The 23,466-nt window shown below is 46.5% G+C and overlaps 1 protein-coding gene across 1 annotated transcript; it reads right to left on the reverse strand.

The window, feature by feature from the left end:
- On the reverse strand, nt 1-23,258 carry hormad1 (HORMA domain containing 1). The gene is made up of 14 exons (XM_033015884.1): nt 22,972-23,258; nt 21,166-21,310; nt 19,116-19,179; nt 14,757-14,793; nt 12,085-12,105; nt 11,839-11,868; nt 9,824-9,891; nt 8,754-8,905; nt 6,719-6,969; nt 5,969-6,047; nt 4,764-4,828; nt 3,139-3,222; nt 1,588-1,680; nt 1-507 (listed from the first exon to the last, which is right to left on the reverse strand). Exons 1-14 carry the CDS (start codon nt 23,002-23,004, stop codon nt 418-420), a joined length of 1,212 nt encoding a protein of 403 aa, XP_032871775.1. The 5' UTR covers nt 23,005-23,258; the 3' UTR covers nt 1-417.
- Between the last annotated feature and the right edge of the window lie 208 nt (nt 23,259-23,466).

Genomic DNA, 23,466 nt, shown 5'->3' on the forward strand with positions numbered 1-23,466 from the left:
ATGAGCTGCCAGAGGAGGTAGTTGAGATGTCACCCATTCATTCCTACTGTCCAAAGATGCTGCTTGTCCCGATGAGTTACTCCAGTATTTTGTATCTGTGCAAGGTTCTGTGCAGTTCAGGTGATGGAGGAAGAGGTGAAGTGCGTACAACAGCGGTGGAACAGGCTCATGGGGGTTGTGCAAGCATAACCCTGACGAGGGAGCAGAGATGAAATGCAGGACTGGGCAGGGGGGGCATTCTTCAGGGGACGGGGTCATTTAAGGAAGTTGGTATTCCTGCCTCACCCCCAAACTTCACGGCAGCATCCAGGAAGAGGAAAAGCCCGACGGACATTTCGTACCATCGAGAAAAAAGACAGCTATGCCCGAGCAGACAAATAAATCACGAGAGCTGATGAATGCTGCTGACTTTGTCGGCTAACGAAACCGCTCCTTAGGCTCGCTGAATTTCTTCCTTTTCCTCATCGAGACTTCGTCCTGGCTGCAAGGGATTTCAAACTGATATACCTGGAGAGAGAGAGAGAGAGAGACACGGACAATGAGGAAGGGTGGCGCAGCAGGTAGAGGTCACTGCGCCAGAGACCCAGGTTCGATCCTGACCAAGGGTGCCCTCTGTATGGAGTTTGTACGTTCTCCCCGTGACTTGACTCTAGCACAGTAGTAAAATGGTATGAATCCCTCCCCCTCCCAATTCGCACTAGTCTGTTTCCTTCACCACCATCATCACCACTTTTTTGCATATCTTTCATTCATTGTTCTTTATCTCTCCACATCATCTCCTATATCTCTCGTTTCCCATATCGCAGTCTATTGCAGTTGCTGCTTCAAAAAGGCTGCCAGCATCATCAAGGACCCACACCATCCTGGCCTCATCTCCCTGCTGCCTTCAGATAGAAGGTACAGGAGCCTGAAATCTGCAACATCCAGGTTCAGGAATAGCTACTTTCCCTTCAGCCATCAGGCTGTTAAACTCAACACAAACAAAACTCTGATCATTAATAGCCCATTGTACTTTATCTGTTTATTTATGTGTGAGTGTATATATATATTCATTGGTATATGGACACACTGATCAGTTCTGTGCTGTATTTATTTATGCCTACAATATTCTGTTGTGCTGAAGCAAAGCAAGAATTTCATTGTCCTATCTGGGACACATGACAACAAACTCTCTTGAATCTTGAATCCCTAACCAGTCTGAAGAAGGGTCTCGACCCGAAACATCACCCATTCCTTCTCCCCAGAGATGCTCCCCCCGTGACCTGCGTGGATTTTCTCCGAGATCTTCAGTTTCCTCCAAAAGACGCGCAGGTTTGAAGGTTAATTTGTTGCAAAATTAATTGCAAAATGTCCCTTGTGTGCGTAGGATAGAGTTAGTATGCGGCGGTGGCTGGCCGGCACGCACTCAGTGGGCGGAAGGGCGTTTCCGTGCTGTATCGCTGACCTAAACCAAGTTACTTGTTAGAGTTGTTTGCACTTGTTTTGTGGGCATCTGTTTTACTCGGATAAAAAACCTCACACTCCAGGGCAACCGGACTCTTCCCCAACAGACCTCAAAGGCTCATTAATGGGTGATTCTGAACTCACTGGTTTTGATTGTTCCCTGCCGGTCGGCCTCTTCCCCACCACCTTTTTCTTTGAGTTCTCCTCTTGCTCGTTGTCCAACGGCTCCACGGATGCCTAGAATTTTTTTTTGAGGAATATAAAATTACGACAGGCATGGATAGATAAGGAAGGGTAAGGCAGTCAGAACCTGCGTCCCCCGGGTGGAAACGTCAAAGACTAGACAGCACAGCTTTAGCGCGAGAAGAGCAAGGTTTAAAGGAGACTAGACCAAGCGCAGACCCGTTGGGTCTGTTCCCCCAACGTGTGGTTGCGGGGGAAGGGGGGGCTGGGGGGCAGCATGCTGCGTCACACACACCAACTACCCCCCCGCACACACGTTAACTATCCCCCTTGGCACGTCTAGAGGGGGGGGGGTAGAGAGTGAGGGCAGAGAGAGAATGGGGAGAGACAGAGAGCGAAAGGGGCAGAGGCAGAAGGGCAAGTGACAGAGGGAGAGCTTTAGTGTGAGAAGAGCAAGGTTTAAAGGAGATAAGACACAAAAATGCCGGAGTAACTCAGCGGGGCAGGCGGCATCTCTGGAGTGAAGGAATGGGCGACGTTTTGGCTCGAAACCCTTCAGCATCTTCGGTTTAAACCAGTATCGGCAGTTCCTTCCTGTACAAGGTTTAAAGGAGCCCGGGCACTGGAGGGAAGGTAGAGGAAAACGACGGCTGACTCTGTACAAGGGACGGTAAGAAGAACTGGGAGGGGGTGGGATGGTTTGGCCCTAAACTGGTTGCCAAACACTTTTAACTCCCCTTTGCCATTCCCACACTGACCTTTCTGTCCTGGGCCTCCTCCACTGTCAGAGTGAGGCCCAGCGCAAATTGGAGGATCAGCACCTCATATTTCACTCAGGCAGCTTATACCCCAGCGGTATGAACATTGAATTCTCTTACTTCAAGTAACCCCTGCATTCCCTCTCTCTCTGTCCCTCCCCCATCCTATTCTCCGACTAGTTTCACTGTCCTCCTGATTGTACGCCTCGTTGTCACCTTCACCATATCCAGCAATGAACCATTGTACATTTAGACAATAGACAATAGGTGCAGGAGTAGGCTAGTCGGCCCTTCGAGCCAGCACCGCCATTCAATGTGATCATGGCTGATCATCCCCAATCAGTGCCCCGTTCCTGCCTTCTCCCCATATGCCCCTGACTCCGCTATTTTTAAGAGCCCTATCTAGCTCTCTCTTGAAAGAATCCAGAGAACCGGCCTCTGAGGCAGATCATCGTCTGATTTGATCAGATCATCTCGACCCGAAACGTCACCTATTCCTTTTCGCCAGAGATGCTGCCTGTCCCGCTGAGTTACTCCAGCTTTTTGAGTCTATCTTCTGTCTTTTCATGCCATGCATGCTCTTTGTACCCTTCCATATCTGGTTTCCCTCTCCCCTGACTCTCAGTCTGAAGAAGGGTCTCGACCGGAAACGTCACCCATGCCTTTTCTCCAGAGAAGCTGCCTGTCCCGCTGAGTTACTCCAGCATTTTGTGTCTGTCTAAAGTGCAGCGGTTACAATTAGATGGCTACTCACAAAGCTTCCGTCAAAACGCCTTCCGCTCCGGGTCCTTCTGCCGGATGGCCCCATCTCCGAGGTCTTGTTCACCAGGTTCTCCACCTGTCAGTGGGAAGAAAGAATCACACTTCTAGGTCATGTATCGCCCACTTGGCACGGTGGTAGAGCTGCTGCCTCACAGTGCCAGAGACCGGGGTTTGATCCTGACCCTGGGTGCTGTCTGTATGGAGTTTGCACGTGCTCCCCGTGACCGTGTGGGTTTTCTCCTGATGCTCCGGTTTCCTCCCACACTCCAAAGGCAAGCAGGTTTGTAGGTGAATTAGATTTTTTGTTTTTAGAGATAGATCGAAGCAGGACCTTCGACTCTCTGACCAATGATCACCCCGAACACTAGTCTATTCCTCCTCATCTCCTTTCTAAAGAGATGTCCTTTTATTATGAGGATACGGCCTCTGGTCCTAGACTTTCCCATTGGTGGAAACATCCACTCCACATCCACTCTATCCAGGCCTTTTACTATTCTGATTAAGAAGGAACTGCAGATGCTGGAAAATCGAAGATAGACAAAAGTGCTGGAGAAACTCAGCGGGTGCGGCAGCATCTATGGAGCGAAGGAAATAGGCAACGTTTCGGGCCGAAACCCTTCTTCAGTATACCTTTTACTATTCTGTACGTTTCAATGAGGTCCCCCCCCTCATCCTTCTAAACTCCAGCGAGTACAGGCCCAGTGTCGTCAGACGCTCATCGTACGTTAACCCAATCGTTCCTGGGATCATTCACGTAAATACTAGCTCCTGCAGTCAGTGGCGGACTGGCCTGGGTGTCAGCTTGCCCGATGGCAAGTGAGCTCCTGATGAAGTGATAGCAAGTGGGCCCCTGTTAAATGATAGCATTGTAGTTGTGGGTGGGCCCCCTTTGTCTCCTGGCAACCAATATTTTTAGACCCAGTCCGCCACTTGGATTCTTGGTTTCTTGATCCTCCAAAATATTCCAAATGGAATTTAAACTGGAGGTGGTGAAAGGAGGGCTTAAGCCAGAAAGGGTTATTGGGAAGAAAAAGCTACTTTAAATTTAGTTGCATCTGGTTGGGAAACTATAGTTGGGTGGAGATTATTCCGTGCTTTAATTGTGCGGGGGAAGAACGAATTGCTGTACACATCTGTCTTTGTAGCTGGGATCACAAATTGGAACGAATGCCCTCGTCTGCTCCTAATTGGTTTGGGTTTGGTGTAGGTCTTGTAATCTATGTCGAGCTGACCATTTAACATTTTGTAAAAACAGGTCAAACGGTGAGCTTCACGTCTGTCTGTCTTGGAGAGGGTTCCACCCCAGAGAATTCAGAAGTTTGGTGACACTCACTTCTCTCTCTTAGGTGTTAGTAACAAATCGAGCTGCCTGTCTTTGGACACGTTCGATGGAAGAAATGTTTTTATTTGTGTATGGGTCCCATGCTGTAACTGCGTAGTCCCAAATGAGGTCTAACGAGGGTGAAGTATAGCTTCTCCTTGACAGAAGTTGAACAATTATGAAAGTTGCGCCTCAGAAAGTTTAGGACACCTGTTGCATGATGAGTCTGACCACTGCCTGCAGTTCCTTTTTTCCTCAAGAAAAGATGGATTTGTAGTCAGAGAGTCTGCCCTCACCTGTGTCAGGGGACTGTTGCTCTTTGGATTTGCATTCTTTCCCGCCTCGGGTGGGATTCTTGTTTCTGTAGGCAAAATGATTAACACGGATTTTTAAGAATCGGCACAAAATTCTGGAGTAACTCAGCATTTGGTCGAATGCTTACAAATAAATATGGGGGCTAACTTCATAGCCCCAACTTCCTTAGAAGGCCTCTGAGAACTTCCTCACAACTCTCACCAACTTCTACAGATGCGCCGCAGAAAGCGTTTTATCGGGATGCATCACAGCTGGGTTTGGGAACAGCCCCATCCAAGACCGCAAGAAATGGCAGCGAATTGTGGACGCAGCCCAGACCATCACGCAAACCAACTTCCCTTCCATTGACTCCAACCAGCATAATCAAGGACTAGTCCCACCCCGGTCACTCCCTCTTCTCCCCCTCTTCCTGGGCTTGTATACTCTGGAGTTTAGAAGGATGAGAGGATATCTTATTGAAACATATAAGATTATTAAGGGTTTGGACACGCTAGAGGCAGGAAACATGTTCCCGATGTTGGGGGAGTCCAGAACCAGGGGCTACACACAGTTTAAGAATAAGGGGTAAGCCATTTAGAACAGAGATGAGGAAACACTTTTTCACCCAATGGAATTCTCTGCCTCAGAGGGCGGTGGAGGCCGGTTCTCTGGATGCTTTCACGAGAGAGATAGATAGGGCTCTTAAAGATAGCGGACTCAGGGGATATTGGGGAGAAGGCAGGAACGGGGTACTGATTGTGGATGATCAGCCATGATCGCATTGAATGGCCTAATGGTGCTGGCTCAAAGGGACAAATGGCCTACTACTGCACCTATTATCTATTGCCTATAGTCTCCCATCAGCAAGAGTTATAGAAGTGGGAAACACAAACCTCCAGATTTAGCAACAGTTTCTTCCCAGCTGTTATCAGGCAACTGATCCATCCTATCACCAACTAAAGAGTGAGCTTGAGCTACCATCTACCTCATTCGAGAACCTCGGACTATCTTTAATTGTACTTTTTCTTGCTGTCAGCGTTATTTCCTTCATCATGTATCTGTACACAGTGAATGGCTCAATTGGAATCATGTATATAGTCTTTTAACTGACTGGTGAGCGTGCAACAAACGCTTTTCACTGTACCTCGGTACACGTGACAATAAAATAAAATAAACTAAAGCCCTGAAAGACGGCAATTTAACGTACCTCCATCTTGTTCATCATCGTTGACATTTTCTGGTGCGAGTGTTTGAGACGCAGCTGGGCTTTCCGCTGGTAAAGTATCCTTTGTGGAAACAATATGGAACATGGGAGACAGGAGTCAGGTGTGTAGGAACTGCAGATGCTGGTTTAAATCGTACAAAGCTGAGTTACTCCAGCATTTTAAGCAAAATGCTGGAGTAACTCAGCGGGACGGGCAGCATCTATGGAGAGAAGGAATTGGTCATGTTTCGTGTCGAGACCCCTCATCCGCTGCCTGTCCCACTGAGTTACTCCAGCATTTTGTGTCTCTAGAAAATAGACAATAGGTGCAGGAGTAGGCCATTCGGCCCTTCGAGCCAGCACCGCCATTTAATGTGATCATGGCTGATCATCCTCAATCAGTACCCCGTTCCTGCCTTCTCCCCATATCCCTTGACTCCGCTATCTTTCAGAACCCTATCTAGCTCTCTGTTGAAAGTATCCAGAGAACCGGCCTCCACCGCCCACTGAGGCAGTGAATTCCCCTTCACCTTCAAAGTTAAAAGTTAAAAGAAAGTTAAAAGAAAAAGTTACCCCTCAGATTCCCATTAAACCTTCCCCCTTCACCTTCAAACCATGTCCTCTGGTTCTCGGGGGGGGGGAGCATCTCTGGAGAAAAACGACCGGCGACGTTTCGGGTCGGGACCCGTCCCTTCGGCCTTCCTTTTTCTCCAGAGATGCAGCCCAAACTGCACTCGGCGCACGGAGTCTTACGTTTATTTCCACCTGCTCGCTCTGATCCATGCCCGCTCGCTGGCCGGGCGGGACGTCGACGCTGCCCGTCTCCTGCTCCAGGCTCCGGTCCGTCTGCGCCATGCGCTCGCTGTCGGTCGTCACCTTCAGCTTCAGCACGTGGAAGGGGGTGGCCACCTCCCCCACACGCAGGAAGACGGGATCGCCTTCGAAGATCATGCTCTCCGAGGTGCCCTCTCTGAAGCCCGGCGGCTGGTACTCCGGTGGGGTCACTGCGCACAAGGAACACGACGGACATTTTGCCGACCACGCCAACATGTGGAGGAAATACAGAACAGCCTGAAGATGGGTCTACAACATCGCCCCCCTCATCCTCCTGCGCTCCAAGGAATAAACTCCTACCCGGCCCAACCTCAGGCTCTCGAATCCTGGCAACATCCTCCTAAATCATCTCTGAAGTCTGAAGAAGGGTTTCGGCCCGAAACGTTGCCTATTTCCTTCGCTCCATAGATGCTGCTGCACCCGCTGTGTTTCACCAGCATTTTTGTGTCTTCCTCCTAAATCATCTCTGAAATCTTTCCATCTTGACAACATCTTTCCTATAACATCGAGTCAAACAGCGTGGAAACAGGCCCTTCGGCCCAACTTGCCCACACACCGGCTAACATGTCCCAGCTACACTAGTCCCACTGGCTCCCATTTGGCCCATATCCTTCTAAACCTGTCCTATCCATGTACCTGTCTAAACGTTGCGATAGTCCCGGCCTCAACAACCTCCTCTGGCAGCTCATTCCATGCACCCACCACCCTTTGTGTAAAAACATTGCCCCTCATGTTCCTCTTAAATCTTTCCCCTCTCATCTTAAACCCATGACCTCTGGTTCTTGATTCCCCTACTCTGGGTAAGAGACTGTGCATCTACCCGATCTATTCCTCTCTTAACGACACCTCTACAAGATCACCCCTCATCTTCCTGCGCTACAAGAAATAAAGTCCTAGCCTTCCCAACCTCTCCCTATAGCTTAGGCCCTCGAGTCCTGGCTACATCGTCCCTTGCATTTTAGTCTGCCAGACATTTTTCCATTCACACCACCCCTCTGTATCCCACCCTCACCCTGCCCGTGCAATTTAGTTTAGTTTAGAAATACAGCGTGGAAACAGGCCCTTCACCCGTCCGAGTTGGTGCCGACCTGCAGTCACCCTGTACACTCTAATCCACACACTGGAGACAATTTACAGAAGCCAATTAACCCACACGTCTTTGCGATGCGGAAGGAAACCGACGCGCACGCAGCCACGGGGAGAACGTGCAAACTCCATACAATAGGTGCAGGAGGAGGCCATTCAGCCCTTCGAGCCAGCACCGCCATTCAATGTGACCATGGCTGATCATCCACAATCAGTACCCTATTCCTGCCTTCTCCCCATATCCCCTGACTCCGCTCTCTTTAAGAGCCCCATCTAGCTCTCTCTTGAAAGCATCCAGAGAACCGGCCTCCACCGCCCACTGAGGCAGAGAATTCCACAGGCTCACAACTCTCTGTGTGAAAAAGTGTTTCCTAGTCTCGGTTCTAAATGGCTTAGCCCTTATTCTTAAACTGTGTGTGTGGCCCCTGGTTCTGGACTCCCCCAACATCGGGAACATGTTTCCTGCCTCTATCGTGTCCAAACCCTTAACAATCTTATATATTTCCAGAAGATTCCCTCTCATCCTTCTAAACTCCAGAGAGTGTACAAGCCCAGCTGCTCCATTCTCTCAGCATATGACAGTCCTGCCATCCCGGGAATTAACCTGGTGAACCTACGCTGGGCTCCCTCAATAGCAAGAATGTCCTTCCTCAAATTCCTCCAGAAGAGACCCTCTCATCCTTCTAAACTCCTGAGTATACAAGCGCAGCTGCTCCATACAGACAGCACTCGAGGTCAGGGATGAACCTGGGTCTCCGACGCTGTAAGGGAGCAACTCTACCGCTGCGCCACAGTGCCGAGGTCAGGGATGAACCTGGGTCTCTGGCCCTGGGAGGCAGCGGCTCTACCGCCGTGGTGACCAAGTTACCTTCGTCATAGTAGGTGAGCTTCATCTTCAGGCAGATGTCGTTGGGCAAGGGCCCCAGGCTCTGCATCAGGACGTAGAGCTTGCGGATGAGCAGGATGCTGGTCCTCTTCGTGTCCGAGCAGTGGACGGTGGAGCGGACCTTCCCGTTGTTGCTGGACAAGAGTCAAGAGAGTCCCACTGTCACACTCCAACTACAAAACCCTTACTTGCAGCAGCACATAGAAAATAGGTGCAGTAGGAGGCCATTCGGCCCTTCGAGCCAGCACCACCATTTATTGTGATCATGGCTGATCGTCCCGTATCAATAACCCGTGCCCGCCTTCTCCCCATATCCCTTGACCCCACTAAGCCCCTAGAGCTCTATCTAACTCTCTCTTCAATCCATCCAGTGACTTGGACTACACTGCCCTCTGTGACAGGGAATTCCATAAATCCACAACCGATTTCACAGAAATTCACAACAGATATCTAGAGATATTTAGGGTGGCACGGTAGCTCAGCGGCAGAGTTGCTGCCTTACAGCGCCAGAGACACCATTGGTAATAGACAATAGGTGCAGGAGTAGGCCATTCGGCCCTTCGAGCCAGCACCGCCATTCAATGTGATCATGGCTGATCATCCCCAATCAGTACCCCGTTCCTGCCTTCTCCCCATATCCCCAGACTCCGCTATCTTTAAGATACCCTGTCCAATCCTCTAAGAATGTTGTATGTTTCTGTAAGATCTCCTCTCATCCTAAATTCCAGCGAATTCCAGCTAAATCCTAAATTCCAAGCCAAGTCGACCCATTCTTTCATCATATGTCAGTCCTGCCTTCCCGAGAATTAACCTTGTGAACCTACGCTGCACTCCCTCAATAGCAATAATGTCCTTCCTCAAATTAGGAGACCAAAACTGCACACAATACTCCAGGTGTGGTCTCACCAGGGACCTGTACAACTGCAGTAGGACCTCCTTGCTCCTAAACTCAAATCCTCTCGCAATGAAGGCCAAGATTAGCTTTCTTCACTGCCTGCTGTACCCGCATGCTTATTTCAGTGACTCCCCCTTTCCTAAAATTTGGAAACTACCTTGTAAAATCCATCGAGGGTCCGTCTTTCATGTATTTGAACTTGAACTGGTAACATTCAGTTACTGTCTGCAATGGAAACACAGGCAATGAATGAATACTTGACAAAGCTTCACAGGGAGTGGGCTGGTGTTCAGCAAACCATTAGAGTCCCTTATCCCAACGAAGAGGCATCTGCTACGAAACCGTTCACCAGTTATGAGAGGGTGGCTGCTATATAGACACCAGCTGGCAGCGGTAACATGGTTAGAGACCTTCTGAATGCGCGGTCTTGTACCCAGTCGGAGAATTAAAAACCAGAGGATAGAGGTTTAAGGCAAACCACATCTGCGGTTCCTTTGTATTTAACCGACATTGGGGGAGTTAGAAACATAGACAATAGGTGCAGGAGTAGAGGCCATTCGGCCCTGCGAGCCTGCACCGCCATTCAATATCATCATGGCTGATCATCCAACTCAGTATCCTGTACCTGCCTTCTCTCCATACCCCCTGATCCCTTTAGCCACAAGGGCCACATCTAACTCCCTCTTAAATATAGCCAATGAACTGGCCTCAACTACCTTCTGTGGCAGAGAATTCCAGTTATTCACCACTCTCTGTGTGAAAAATGTTTTTCTCATCTCGGTCCTAAAAGATTTCCCCCTCATCCTTAAACTGTGACCCCTTGTTCTGGACTTCCCCAACATCGGGAACAATCTTCCTGCATCTAGCCTGTCCAACCCCTTAAGAATTTTGTAAGTTTCTATAAGATCCCCCCTCAACCTTCTAAATTCTAGCGAGTACAAGCCGAGTCTTTCTTCATATGAAAGTCCTGCCATCCCAGGAATCAGTCTGGTTGCAGAGACGAAGGCTGTCAGAAGATATAGCTTCGATTTAAACCAGCATCTGCTGTGCCTTCCTACGCAGAAGACACCGCGCGGAATGTAGACCAGCTTGGTGAGGCCGTGTTTAAGAGTAATGTGTTCAGTTTTGGTCACCGTGTTATAGAAAAGATGTTGTCAAGTGGAAAGGGTGCAGAGATGATTTACGAGGATGTTGCCGGGACTCGAGGTCCTGAGCTACAGTAAGAGGTTGGATTGGCCAGGACTTTATTGTACTCCTCCATAGTCAGCGCAAATTGGAGGAGCAGCACCTCATATTTCGTTTGGGTAGTTTACACCCCAGCGGTATGAACATTGACTTCCCCAACTTCAAGTAACCCTTGCTTTCTCTCTCCATCCCCTTCCCCTTCCTGGTTCTCCCACTAGTCTTACTGTCTCTGCCTATATTCTATCTTTGTACCGCCCCCTCCCCTGATATTGGTCTGAAGAAGGGTCTCGACCCGAAACGTCACCCATTCTTTTTCTCCAGAGATGCTGCCTTTCCCTCTAAGTTACTCCAGCATTTTATGTCTACATCAGGCTAGGACTTTATTCCATGGAGTGCAGGAGGCTGAGGGGTAATCTTATAGAGGTGTTTAAAATTAATAGGGGAATAGATAGGATAGATGCACAGAATCTTTTGCCCAGAGTAGGGGAACCAACAACCAGAAGACATACGCTTAAGGCAAGGGGGGAAAGAGTTAATAGGAACCTGAGGGGTAACTTTTTTACACAAAGGATGGTGGGTGTATGGAACAAGCTGCCAGAGGAGGTAGTTGAAGCAGGGACTATCACGTTTAAGAAACATTTAGACAAGTACATGGATAGGACAGCTTGGAGGGATATGGGCTAAGCGTAGGCAGGTGGGACTAATGTAGATGGGACATGTTGGTCAGCATGGGCAAGTTGGGCTGAAGGGCCTGTTTCCACACTCTTATGAGTGGTGCTATGATATCCAAAAGGCATTGCTGTGTGAAAAAGGGTCCCGACCTATCCATGTTCTCCAGAGATGCCGCATTGACCCGCTGAGTTACTCCAGCACTTAGCCTCTGGCATTCCTGTTGGACTGATTCCTCTTGAAGGACGGAATGGTGGAAATATACCCCAACCCTCTGGCCCATATCACTGCAGTCTACTAGTCAAAGTATTTAAATACCTGGCAGTCCACGTCCTGGTTTGTGTAGATCTGAAAATAAAGGGGAAAGTCTCACATTGTGTCTTTTTTAGTTTATATGGATGTATGGTAATCTAATTTTTTTTCTCTGTTAAGCACTTTGGCTTCAACAAGATTTGATTTAAAAGTGCTATATAAATAAAAAATTACTTACTTACGTGCTATAAATAATCAACCAACGAGAAATACAATTAACAAATTAAAATCGTCAAATTAGTCAGTACTTACGGCCAAAATCAGCATCCGCAGCTGTTGGAAGGAAAAGACATGCTTTAAAAGCGATTAAAAGTTGGTATTTACCGACTTGTTGAAGATAATAAGCATTTATTGTAGGCTGCAAACTTTAGTAATACAGCGTAGAAACGGGCCCTTCAGCCCATCGAGTCCGTGCCGACCAGCGATCATCCCGTACACTAGCACTATCCTACACACTAGGGACAATCGTAGATCAGTTGGGTTTAGAGATACAACGTGACTTGGAGTAACGGGAGACGGGAATAAATTAACCACATTTCAAAATTCATTTTTTAATTATGGGTTAATAATAGCAAAAAAACTTATACTCAAATTTTGGAAAAATACACCCATTCCAACGCTTAAAATGTGGATTATAAATATGTTGGAAACAGCACCTTGAAGAAATGCGATTCCTCCTAATAGATAAACCAGACCAATTCTTAACGGAAGGTACACAAAAATGCTGGAGAAACTCAGCGGGTGCAGCAGCATCTATGGAGCGAAGGAGATAGGTAACGTTTCGGGCCGAAACCCTTCTTCAGACTGATAGGGGGTGGCGGGGAGAAGGAAGGAAAAAGGAGGAGGAGGAGCCCGAGGGCTGGGGGATGGGAGGAGATAGCTCGAGGGCTAAGGAAGGGGAGGAGACAGCAAGGGGTTGGACGATCGTTTCACCGAACACCTCCGCTCGGTCCGCAAGAACCTACCTGACCTCCCGGTGGCTCAGCACTTCAACTCCCCCTCCCATTCCCAATCCGACCTCTCTGTCCTGGGTCTCCTCCATTGCCAGAGTGAGCAACACCGGAAATTGGAGGAACAGCACCTCATATTCCGTTTGGGGAGCCTGCATCCGGCGGGCATGAACATTGAATTCTCCCAATTTTGTTAGCCCTTGCTGTCTCCTCCCCTTCTTTAGCCCTCGAGCTGTCTCCTCCAATCCCCCAGCCCTCGGGCTCCTCCTCCTCCTTTTTTCCTTCCTTCTCCCCGCCACCCCCTATCAGTCTGAAGAAGGGTTTCGGCCCGAAATGTTACCTATTTCCTTCGCTCCATAGATGCTGCTGCACCCGCTGAGTTTCTCCAGCATATTGACTTCTTGGATGCATGTGGAGCATTGTACTTGTTGTGTTGTACTTCCGGTGGCGCTGGTGCCAGCAGCCTCCACCTACACCTACGGTATCTTTTTGTTTTTTTGTTTATTTAGTTATGTAAAAGTGTGGTTTTTTTTGTGTTTTGATGTGGGGGAAGAGGGTACGGTGCGGGGGATACCGTCCTTCAGCCGCTTCCTGGTGAGGATGCGACTATTATTCGAGTCGCGTCCTCACCCCCCCCCCCAGCGGCCTACCTACTGGATTGGCACGGCCTTTCCTGCCGGGATCGACCAGAGCTCCAGCAGCGGCGGGACAGCGCTGTAACATCGCGGGGCTGGCGATGCCTTACCAGGGATTGCCGTCTGGAGCCCGGAGTGCTGGACCTGCTGCACCGACATCATGGAGCTGCGGTTTGCGGGCTCCCAACGCGGGCGGCGCTGATGGACAGCGCGGGGTCCTGCGACTCCGCCCGGCTCGGGAGCTGCGGACTCGGGAGCTGCGGACTCCGGCTGTGGGAGCCGGCTGATCAGGAGGTCCGGGCCGCTGAGGACGAGGATGTTCACCGTCGGGGTTCGGCGTCGGCGTTCCACCAGCCCGAACAGTGAGGGCCTGAACATCGGGCCACCCGGGGCGGCGACTGCGGGTGCTAGGAAGGCCTCGACCACGAGTGAACATCTGGGAAGTACGGAGGGGAGGCTGGCTGGACTATGGTGCCTTCCTCACCTTGGTGCCACTGTGTTATGTTGTGTCGTGGACTTTCAGTGTTTGTGCTTTTTTAAAATTCTATTTTATTTTTAATATGTTTTATTATTTATTATTATTTATTTATTTTTATTTTTATGATACTGCCTGTAAGGGAAATTCATTTCGTTGTCTCTAACTGAGACAATGACAATAAATTTGAATACAATACAATACAAGCAACAGAATCGTAAAAATCAACTGTTTCAGGTCTGGGTGAAAGATGGTCAAGAATACAAATACTCATCTCCTATCTATTTTCTACTCTTTCTCTCTCTTTTTCTTCTTTTTTACTTTTCTCCCTCACTCTCTCTTTCTCTTCGTTTTCTTTATCTTTCTTTACACACACACTACATGTTTTTTCTACTCTCTATTATCTAGTCTCTTTTTCTCTCTCTCATTTCTTTAAAAAAAAAATAAAAAATGAAGTTGTACACAGAATGTAACATGCCAACATATATTTGGCACCTGAAAAAAGGTGCCACTGTATTGTACTTCTAATAAATAAACAACAAAAAAAGAGATACAGCGTGCAAACTGACTCTTCGGCCCACTGAGTCCACGCCGACCAACGATCGCCCCGTACACTAACACTATCCTACACACTAGGGATAATTTACAGGGACAATTAACCTACAAACCTGTACGTACGTCTTTCGAGTGTGGGTGGAAACCGGAGCACCCGTGAAATATTGTCCCAAGTGTGTAGGATAGTGCTAGTGTACGGGGTGATCGCTTATCGGCATGAACTCTCGGGGAGACGTCATTCAGCGTTTCCACGTTGTATTTCTAAAACTCTACTAGCAAACTTCTAAAAAAGATCAACATATAACTTACGTATTTCTTCTGCAACGCGTCATAACATCCCATCATCCTACATAAAGCAGAGTAACACGCAATAAATAAAGCGCTAATGGACACATTTGTTTTAAACGATTACTGGTAGATCTGTGCACATTGGTTATAATGCAATTGTGTTTAAGAAGGAACTGCAGATGCTGGAAAATCGAAGGTAGACAAAAATGCTGGAGAAACTCAGCGGGTGCAGCAGCATCTATGGAGCGAAGGAAATAGGCAACGTTTCGAGCCGAAACCCTTCTTCAGAATTTCGGCCCGAAATGTTACCTATTTCCTTTGCTCCAAAGATGCTGCTGCACCCGCTGAGTTTCTCCAGCATTTTCGTCTACCTTATAATGCAACTAGTAATGAGGACAATATTTGTATTGCGCTGGCCAATTTTGTCATAACGCAATTTCAATCTGGAATTAGAGAGCCACTTAAAAGTCACTTTGCAAATTGACAAGCAGAAAAAAAGTTGTATTGGAAAAAACAATCACGAGAATAAAAACTGTTTCCATGTAACCTCCGCGCGGTAATCAGACACCACTATCTCTTCAGTTTCACCTTGGGAAATCATTGAAATTGACAAGCAATCACTTAACATAGAAACATAGAAATTAGGTGCAGGAGTAGGCCATTCGGCCCTTCGAGCCTGCACCGCCATTCAATATGATCATGGCTGATCATCCAACTCAGTATCCCGTACCTGCCTTCTCTCCATACCCTCTGATCCCCTTAGCCACAAGGGCCACATCTAACTCCCTCTTAAATATAGCCAATGAACTGGCCTCGACTACCCTCTGTGGCAGGGAGTTCCAGAGATTCACCACTCTCTGTGTGAAAAAAGTTCTTCTCATCTCGGTTTTAAAGGATTTCCCCCTTATCCTTAAGCTGTGACCCCTTGTCCTGGACTTCCCCAACATCGGGAGCAATCTTCCTGCATCTAGCCTGTCCAACCCCTAAAGAATTTTGTAAGTTTCTATAAGATCCCCTCTCAATCTCCTAAATTCTAGAGAGTATAAACCAAGTCTATCCAGTCTTTCTTCATAAGACAGTCCTGACATCCCAGGAATCAGTCTGGTGAACCTTCTCTGCACTCCCTCTATGGCAATAATGTCCTTCCTCAGATTTGGAGACCAAAACTGTACGCAATACTCCAGGTGTGGTCTCACCAAGACCCTGTACAACTGCAGTAGAACCTCCCTGCTCCTATACTCAAATCCTTTTGCTATGAAAGCTAACATACCATTCGCTTTCTTCACTGCCTGCTGCACCTGCATGCCCACTTTCAATGACTGGTGTACCATGACACCCAGGTCTCGCTGCATCTCCCCTTTTCCTAGTCGGCCACCATTTAGATAATAGTCTGCTTTCCTGTTTTTGCCACCAAAATGGATAACCTCACATTTATCCACATTATACTGCATCTGCCAAACATTTGCCCACTCACCCAGCCTATCCAAGTCACCTTGCAGTCTCCTAGCATCCTCCTCACAGCTAACACTGCCCCCCAGCTTAGTGTCATCCGCAAACTTGGAGATATTGCCTTCAATTCCCTCATCCAGATCATTAATATATATTGTAAATAGCTGGGGTCCCAGCACTGAGCCTTGCGGTACCCCACTAGTCACTGCCTGCCATTGTGAAAAGGACCCGTTTACTCCTACTCTTTGCTTCCTGTTTGCCAGCCAGTTCTCTATCCACATCAATACTGAACCCCCAATGCCGTGTGCTTTAAGTTTGTAAACTAATCTCTTATGTGGGACCTTGTCGAAAGCCTTCTGGAAGTCCAGATACACCACATCCACTGGTTCTCCCCTATCCACGCTACTAGTTACATCCTCGAAAAATTCTATAAGATTCGTCAGACATGATTTACCTTTTGTAAATCCATGCTGACTTTGTCCAATGATTTCACCACTTTCCAAATGTGCTGCTATCCCATCTTTAATAACTGACTCTAGCAGTTTCCCCACTACCGATGTTAGACTAACTGGTCTGTAATTCCCCGTTTTCTCTCTCCCTCCCTTCTTAAAAAGTGGGGTTACGTTTGCTACCCGCCAATCCTCAGGAACTACTCCAGAATCTAAAGAGTTTTGAAAGATTATTACTAATGCATCCACTATTTCTGAAGCTACTTCCTTAAGTACTCTGGGATGCAGCCTATCTGGCCCTGGGGATTTATCGGCCTTTAATCCATTTAATTTACCCAACACCACTTCCCGGCTAACCTGGATTTCACTCAATTCCTCCAACTCCTTTGACCCGCGGTCCCCTGCTATTTCCGGCAGATTATTTATGTCTTCCTTAGTGAAGACGGAACCAAAGTAGTTATTCAATTGGTCCGCCATATCCTTGTTCCCCATGATCAACTCACCCGTTTCTGACTGCAAGGGACCTACATTTGTTTTAACTAATCTCTTTCTTTTCACATATCTATAAAAACTTTTGCAGTCAGTTTTTATGTTCCCTGCCAGTTTTCTTTCATAATCTATTTTTCCTTTCCTAATTAAGCCCTTTGTCCTCCTCTGCTGGTCTCTGAATTTCTCCCAGTCCTCCGGTATGCTGCTTTTTCTGGCTAATTTGTACGCATCATCCTTCGCTTTGACACTATCCCTGATTTCCCTTGTTATCCACGGATGCACTACCTTCCCTGATTTATTCTTTTGCCAAACTGGGATGAACAATTTTTGTAGTTCATCCATGCAGTCTTTAAATGTCTTCCATTGTATATCCACCGTCAACCCTTTTAGAATTAATTGCCAGTCAATCTTGGCCAATTCACGTCTCATACCCTCAAAGTTACCTTTCTTTAAGTTCAGAACCATTGTTTCTGAATTAACAATGTCACTCTCCATCCTAATGAAGAACTCAACCATATTATGGTCACTCTTGCCCAAGGGGGCACGTACAACAAGACTGCTAACTAACCCTTCCTCATTACTCAATACCCAGTCTAAAATAGCCTGCTCTCTCGTTGGTTCCTCTACATGTTGATTTAGATAACTATCCCGCATACATTCCAAAAAATCCTCTTCCTCAGCACCCCTGCCAATTTGATTCACCCAATCTATATGTAGATTGAAGTCACCCATTATAACGGTTTTGCCTTTGTCGCACGCATTTCTAATTTCCTGTTTGATACCATCTCCAACTTCACTACTACTGTTAGGTGGCCTGTACACAACACCCACCAGCGTTTTCTGCCCCTTAGTGTTTCGCAGCTCTACCCATACCGATTCCACATCCTGCAAACTAATGTCCTTCCTTTCCATTGCGTTAATCTCCTCTCTAATCAGCAACGCTACCCCACCTCCTTTTCCTTTCTCTCTATCCCAATAGAAGCAATCACTTCTATTGACACGTGCAATGATTTTGCATTAAACAATGTAACATAGTGCCTTTAATATTATCTCATCCCCCCCTTTTCTTATTTCTTTTCTTTCCTCTTGCACTTCTTTGGTAGCTTAAGGGTCTTTTTCTTGCTTTCTTTTATTTTTCTTCTCTTTCTTCATTCTCTTCTTTGTTCTCTCTTTTTTCCTTTTTTAATTTTATTTTTTTAATTTAGGTTTCATTGTTAAAAATGAAGCTGTATAATAATTGTATAACTGTTATGTCGATTGCCTTATCCCTGTACAATTGCTTCTAATAAAATTAATTCAAAAAAAACGTATTCATTCATTCATTCATCCATTCATTAAGGCGCTCCTTAAAACATCCTTCTTTGACAGGGTCAAGTACCTTCTAATGTCTCCCTACGTGGCATAGTTAACGTTCTTGTTTACTTTGGCTTAGTTCGGAGATACAGTGTGGAAACTGGCCCTTCAGCCCATCGAGTCCCCGCCGACCATCAAGTTTATGAGCTTCTGAAGTTTATGGATAAGTTTATTGGCCAAGAATTCACATACAAGGAATTTGCCTCGGCGCTCCGTCCCGCAAGTGACAACTACATACAGTTGGGAATGACCTGTTCACACTAGTTCTATGCTATCCCACTTTTTCAACCGCTCCCTACACGCCAGGGATAATTTACAGAGGGCCCATTAACCCACAGACCCGTACGTATTTGAGATGTGGGAGGAAACCGGAGCACCCGGAGGAAACCCACGCGGTCACAGGGAGAATGTGTACATTCTCTGCACAGCCAGCACCCAGGGTCAGGATCGAAACCGGGTTTCTGGTGCTGTGAGGCAGCAGCTCCACCGCCCTAAATCTTGACTGATGAAGTGATTTATGACTTGACAAATGTCTGGAATATTTTAGGACATTAAATGCATGAAAGAAAGGACAGATAGTGCTATTGAAAGATTCAACTGCATTTTGTGGATTTTACAATTGGGGACAAACACAACAAACCATTTCACGATCTGCGACGATCCAGGGCAGCTGTCGTCTTCCCGTAGGATTTTTACACAAAGGTCTGAGGAGAAAAATAACAAAGAACATGAATTTCTGGCTGGAAGAAATGGATCAACAACCAGATTGGCTAATGATGGAAAAGGAAGACTGTCTACCTTTTGAAATTGGACCGATCATATTTGCCCCCACAAAACTGCACAAAAAAACCTATAAAGAAAACCCCATAATACATAGTGGAATACGAATTTGGAAACAAATAAAAAAAGATTTAAAATTGAATAATATACCACTCTGCCTTCCCATTGTAAATAATCCTTTATTCAAATCATCCTTTATGGACAAAGGTTTCACACAATGGAAAAATTATGGAATCAAAAATATAGGACATCTTTATGGGAAAGGTACTTTTCTTTCATTTCAAGAGTTACAACAGAATTATGGACTGCACTCAAATAATTTCTTCAGATATCTACAAATTAGAGATTATGTTAAATCTAATACACAAGTTTACAGGAATAGGGAATCAGAAATTCTTGATGAATGTCTGAACAAGCATCCTAATACTGAAAAACTAATAGCTTATATTTATAACACCCTACTAAATAACGAGGTACCACCGACCGAACCATATAGATACAAATGGGAAAATGAAATAGGTCATCCTATCACGAAAGATATGTGGGACGAAGGTTTACAACAAATACATCAATGTTCATTAAATGCCAGACATACTTTAATACAATTCAAGGTCTTACATAGACTACACTTCTCTAAAATAAAACTAAATAGAATCTTCCCACAAATCTCTCCTATTTGTGATAAATGTCTACATTTAGAGGCTAATTTAACACATACGTTTGCAAACTGTATAAAACGTAAACATTTCTGGACTGATATTTTTGAAATAACTTCAGAAGTTATTAATACAAAACTGGACCCAGACACAAAATTAATAATACTTGGAATATCAGAACAAAGCTTAACACTCACAACAAACCAAAGAAACTTCCTCAATTACAGTATAATAACCGGAAAAAAATTAATATTAAAATTTTGGAAAGGCCCTACAACCCCCACAATTAAAATGTGGATTACGGAATTGTCGGAGACCCTATACTTAGAAAGAATTAGACTTGTCTTAATGGACAAACAAGATCTTTTCCATAAAATTTGGGCTCCATTCATTAATTATCTGAAGGGATAGATTGGCACAGCACGAGGACCCAGCTGAAACTTGAACTCAGGAATAGATGAAAAGCTATACTTTTTGACCTACGAACCTATCTCCATTGATGTATTACAGGTAACCCATTCCACCTCCCTTGTTTTTCTGTTGTGTTTTTTTTTTTTTTGCTTTCTTTTTTATTTGTAACTTTCTACCCTCTCTTTTTCCCTCTTTCTATAAAAAATAAAAACACTAGAAGCAGAAGTAATTGATAATGGAAAATTTTAATAATGTATGACTGATGTATATGAAAAGTTTTTTTTTACTATAATATGTAACTACATTTTATAATATGTCTACTTCTAATAAATAAATAAATAAATAAAATAAAAGATGGAAAAAATTAAAAAAAAGAAAAATAACAAAGAACAAGCTGGAACCAACAGGAGAAGGCAATTGATTGGGGACGATCAGCCATGATCACAATGAATGGCGTGCTGGCTCGAAGGGCCGAATGGCCCCCTCCTGCACTTATTGTCTATGTTTCTATGTTTAACGGTAGCACTGGAGAAACTAATGAGCAAGAGAATGAGTGTGGAATTCTCTGCCTCAGAGGGCGATGGAGGCCGGTTCTCTGGATGTTTTCAAGAGAGAGCTAGATAGGCTCTTAAAGATAGCGGAGTCAGGGGACATGGGGAGAAGGCAGGAACGGGGTATTGATTGGGGATGATCAGCCATGATCACATTCTGGAGTAACTCAGCGGGTCAGGCGTGGAGAACATGGATCGGTGATGATTCGGGTCGAGACCCTTCTTCAGAAGTCAACTTGTCTTAATGCCATGAACGTTTCGATCCAATCACCCTGTAACCTCTGCTGCTTACCTTCCAGGTATCGCGTGCCGTAAGCATGTTCAGGAAATATTCCTCTAAGGTAGGTGATGCAGGAGATTGCCACCGCCAGCAGGCGTTTCACGAGGACAAGTGACTGATGCTCTGTGGCTACCTTGCTGGGAAACATGGCTGCACTCTATATCACACAGATATAAAACAAACATGAGAATGACGATCATGTTAGCGGGAGCCTTGTAACAGTTACAGCCCAGCAACTCTTGCACTAAATGTTATTCCCTTTGTAGTCATAGAGAGATACAGTGTGGAAACAGACCCTTCAGGCCCAAATATCCCACACCGGCCAACATGTCCAAGCTCCACTAGTCCCACCTGCCCGCATTTGGTCCTTATCCCTCCAAACCTGTCCGATCCATGTACCTGTCTAACTGCTTCCTAAATGTTAGGATAGTTCCAGCCTCAATTACCTCTTCTGGCAGCTCGTTCCATACACCCACTACTCTTTGTGTGAAAAAGTTACCCCTCAGATTCCTATTAAATCTTTTTCCCTTCACCTTAAACCTGTCGTCTGGTCCTCGATTCCCCTACTCTGGGCAAGAGACTCTGTGCATCTACCCAATCTATTCCTTTCACGATTGTATACACCTCTATAAGATCAATTATACACCTCTATAAGATCATTCTGTATCTGCACACGACAGTAGGCAGGACCGGTAACCCGCCCAAAAGCTTGCCGGACGGCTTAACCGGGAGGGAGCTGGAGACGGCGGATGTGTGGAGTGCGGGCCGGTAGGAGGGTGAACTGGGGTAGCGTCTCCAGCGCCTTCAAGGTCGTCTGCAGGAGGCACCCCCCGGGACACAAAGACGGCTGGGCATGAAGAGGAGAGGGACGTCGGTTCGCGGGGACTGCTCCAGAACATCGAGCAAACTGGACCTTGTATAATGGCGCCAAAAATGGCGGCGCCCTCATGTGTAATATATGCAAGATGAATTTCACTTTCTAATTACTATCTAAATGGCGTCAAGTTGGGAAAAGGGGAAGTACAACAGGATCTGGGGGTCCTTGTTCATCAGTCAATGAAAGTAAGCATGCACGTACAGCAGGCAGTGAAGAAAGCGAATGGCATGTTGGCCTTTATAACAAGAGGAATCGAATATAGGAGCAAAGAGGTCCTAATGCAGTTATACAGAACCCTAATGAGACCACATCTGGAGTATTGTGTGCAGTTTTGGTCCCCTAATTTGAGGAAGGACATTCTTGCTATTGAGGGAGTGCAGCGTAGGTTTACAAGGTTAATTCCCGGGATGGCGGGATGATCATATGCTGAGAGAATGGAGCAGCTGGGCTTGTACACTCTGGAGTTTAGAAGGATGAGAGGGATATCACATTGAAACATATAAGATTGTTAAGGACTTGGACACACTCGAGGCAGGAAACATGTTCCCGATGTTGGGGGGAGTCCAGAACCAGGGGCCACAGTTTAAGAATAAGGAGTAAGCCATTTAGAACGGAGACGAGGAGGAGAAGGCAGGAACGGGGTACTGATTGGGGATGATCAGCCATGATCACATTGAATGGCGGTGCTGGCTCGAAGGGCTGAATGGCCTACTCCTGCACCTGTCGTCTATTGAAAGTGGGAAAACCGACGTAGGTCACAGGGAGAACGTGCAAACACCACACAAGACAGCACCCGTAGAGTCAGGACGGAACCCGGAACTCTGGCGCTGTAAGGCAGCAACTCTACCGCTACGCCACCTTACAGATGGGAGGATTGAGATCCCGTCCCTTGTCGGAGCGTACAAACCTGTGACTTTTAATCAATAAAATGTAAACTGTACCACAGCATTCTTAGTCGTCTGAACAACTGCCATTGTTGCGTGGAGGTCTGCCTCACGAGTATGATTTGCGACTTTGGAATACCTGCAAACGTAGTCAACAACACAGCTCAGAAACTGGCACCGACCAATGACACTAATCCCATTTTAAGCACCACACACATTCCCCATCAACTACGGCAGCACACGGTGGCGTGGCTGGTAGTCGCTGCCTCACAGCGCCACAGACCCAGGTTCCATCCTGACCTCGGGCACAGCCTGTACATGGAGTTTACCTGTTCTCCCCGGACCGCGTGTTGATCCTGCACTCTTTTCCTTTCTTTGCCATAGAGAGAGTACAGAGAAGGTTCACCAGACTGATTCCTGGGATGTCAGGACTTTTATATGAAGAAAGACTAGATAGACTCGGCTTGTACTCGCTAGAATTTAGAAGATTGAGGGGGGATCTTATAGAAACGTACAAAATTCTTAAGGGGCTGGACAGGCTAGATGCAGGAA

Source organism: Amblyraja radiata, chromosome 47 (assembly GCF_010909765.2).
Source record: "Amblyraja radiata isolate CabotCenter1 chromosome 47, sAmbRad1.1.pri, whole genome shotgun sequence".
NCBI classification, from domain to species: domain Eukaryota; kingdom Metazoa; phylum Chordata; class Chondrichthyes; order Rajiformes; family Rajidae; genus Amblyraja; species Amblyraja radiata.